The 1,601-nt window shown below is 48.9% G+C and overlaps 1 protein-coding gene across 1 annotated transcript in view; it reads left to right on the top strand.

Annotated features, from left to right (window-relative positions):
* The first annotated feature begins 1,527 nt into the window (after nucleotides 1–1,527).
* The window catches only part of RAB35 (RAB35, member RAS oncogene family), a 17,840-nt gene continuing 17,766 nt past the window's right edge, over nucleotides 1,528–1,601 (top strand). The window contains exon 1 of the mRNA XM_009287543.1: nucleotides 1,528–1,579. Coding sequence (XP_009285818.1) covers nucleotides 1,528–1,579 — 52 coding nt within the window. The remainder of the gene's footprint in view (nucleotides 1,580–1,601) is intronic.

The following is a 1,601-nucleotide window of genomic DNA, read 5'->3' as shown; positions in this document are numbered from 1 at the left end:
TCAAAGTTAAGGGAAAAAGCAGTACTGCTAAAAACTGTCATTCTCTAAGAAACATTCACAGATCACAGCACAGTTGTGGCTGGAAGGCACTTCTCGATTTCAGCTAGTCCAACCCCTGTGCTCAAAGCACGGTCGAGTACAGCAGGTTGCTCGGGGCACTGTCCAGGCGGGTTGGACTCCACAACCTCCCTGGGCAACCTGTTCTGGTGTGTGAACACCCTCACAACGTCACTGACACGGTCTGCAGTGGTGATGCTCCACTGATTTCAATCTTTTACTTGTGCTTGGGTCCTACCAAAAAGATCCTCCATGTAGGTGCATCCTACTCTTTAAGCATCTTTAGAACAAGTAATTAGATTGTAATTATCAAAAGCATTATGGATTGGTATTTTCAAGTTAACTGTCCTTGATTTCTGTGTCATCTTTCCTTTGCCTGTTTATAGGCTCAGTAGACCGTAAAGGTGTGTGTTCTTCAGTGCTAATACAGCTCTCCCCATTTGAAAGACAAATGCATGTTCATGAGATACTTGTGTCAATGAATTGTAAACTTATGGTTAAAATTTAAAAAATCAACTTAGTTTAATTAATCATGTCAATATTTTGGTTTGACTCTATGCTAAACTAAAATTACTTTTAAGACAGATGCAATACCTAGCATGTTGCCTTTTGTTACTGTGTTTTTACAGAGGTATTGAAAAGCCTTACTAACTGGGAAAGGAAGTCCTAAGTAATTTACACATTCTACACCAAAACACTGCATTGTTTGATCTCAGGAGTTCGAGTACCAGCAAGAACAAATATTTTTGTAGAAAAATAATCTAAGAGAAACCCAGCGCTCTTCTTGTGCTGTGCCTCCACCTAAAAAGCGATCATAACCTTGCAGAGTTTGTGTAGTCAGTATCTGTGCAACTGACAGCAAAATTACTCAGGCTGTTTGAAACTCTGTGGATTTGGGCTGTGCATGGTGCTGGCACAGCTGCCGATGTGTGTGAGCTCAAGGCCCTGCCCAAGCCATAACTAGGCACATGTCTCGATTAAAAGCCCCGGGAATCTTAATTTCAGACTGGCCTAAATTGCCAGGCCTGCATGACACACCCAGGCATTTCAGATCACTTTGCTGTGGGCTTCCTCACCTGCAGGTTGGCCTCTGATGGGAATTGTTCTTGTAGCTGCACAACTTGCTGCTTTGGTGCACAGGCGTCTTGTTGAAAAAGCAAAACACTTTCCTAGCCATTGTGGTCTGCTCCTGTGCCTTCCCAGGAGTGGAGCTGACAGGGCCTGAAAGCGCTGGGGCTCCCTCACGCCTTTGGTGCATTCCTGGGGGTGGCCTCCCCTTCTGCTACGTCCACAGGCCTCATGCAAGTGCGTATGGGAGCTGAGGTGGACACACCGCCGCCTGCCGGAGATGGCCCGGCGGCTCAGCACAGGGGGAAAACGAGCTGGCAGTGAAGGGGAAGCAGGGCACGGGCCCCGGTGCGGAGGAGGGAGGGCGGCAGCCTCACCACGGCCCGTCCCTCACAGGTCGTCATGGCCGCCAAGGCGCGCGAGGAGCCCTCACTCCGCCCCGCCTTCTGCGCAGGCGCGGCCATCGGGCGCCGCAC

Source organism: Aptenodytes forsteri, unplaced genomic scaffold (assembly GCF_000699145.1).
Source record: "Aptenodytes forsteri isolate BGI_AS27 unplaced genomic scaffold, ASM69914v1 Scaffold297, whole genome shotgun sequence".
Classification (NCBI taxonomy): domain Eukaryota; kingdom Metazoa; phylum Chordata; class Aves; order Sphenisciformes; family Spheniscidae; genus Aptenodytes; species Aptenodytes forsteri.
Note: the sequence above shows the minus strand (reverse complement) of the source record. Positions and strands in the feature narration are given on the sequence as shown.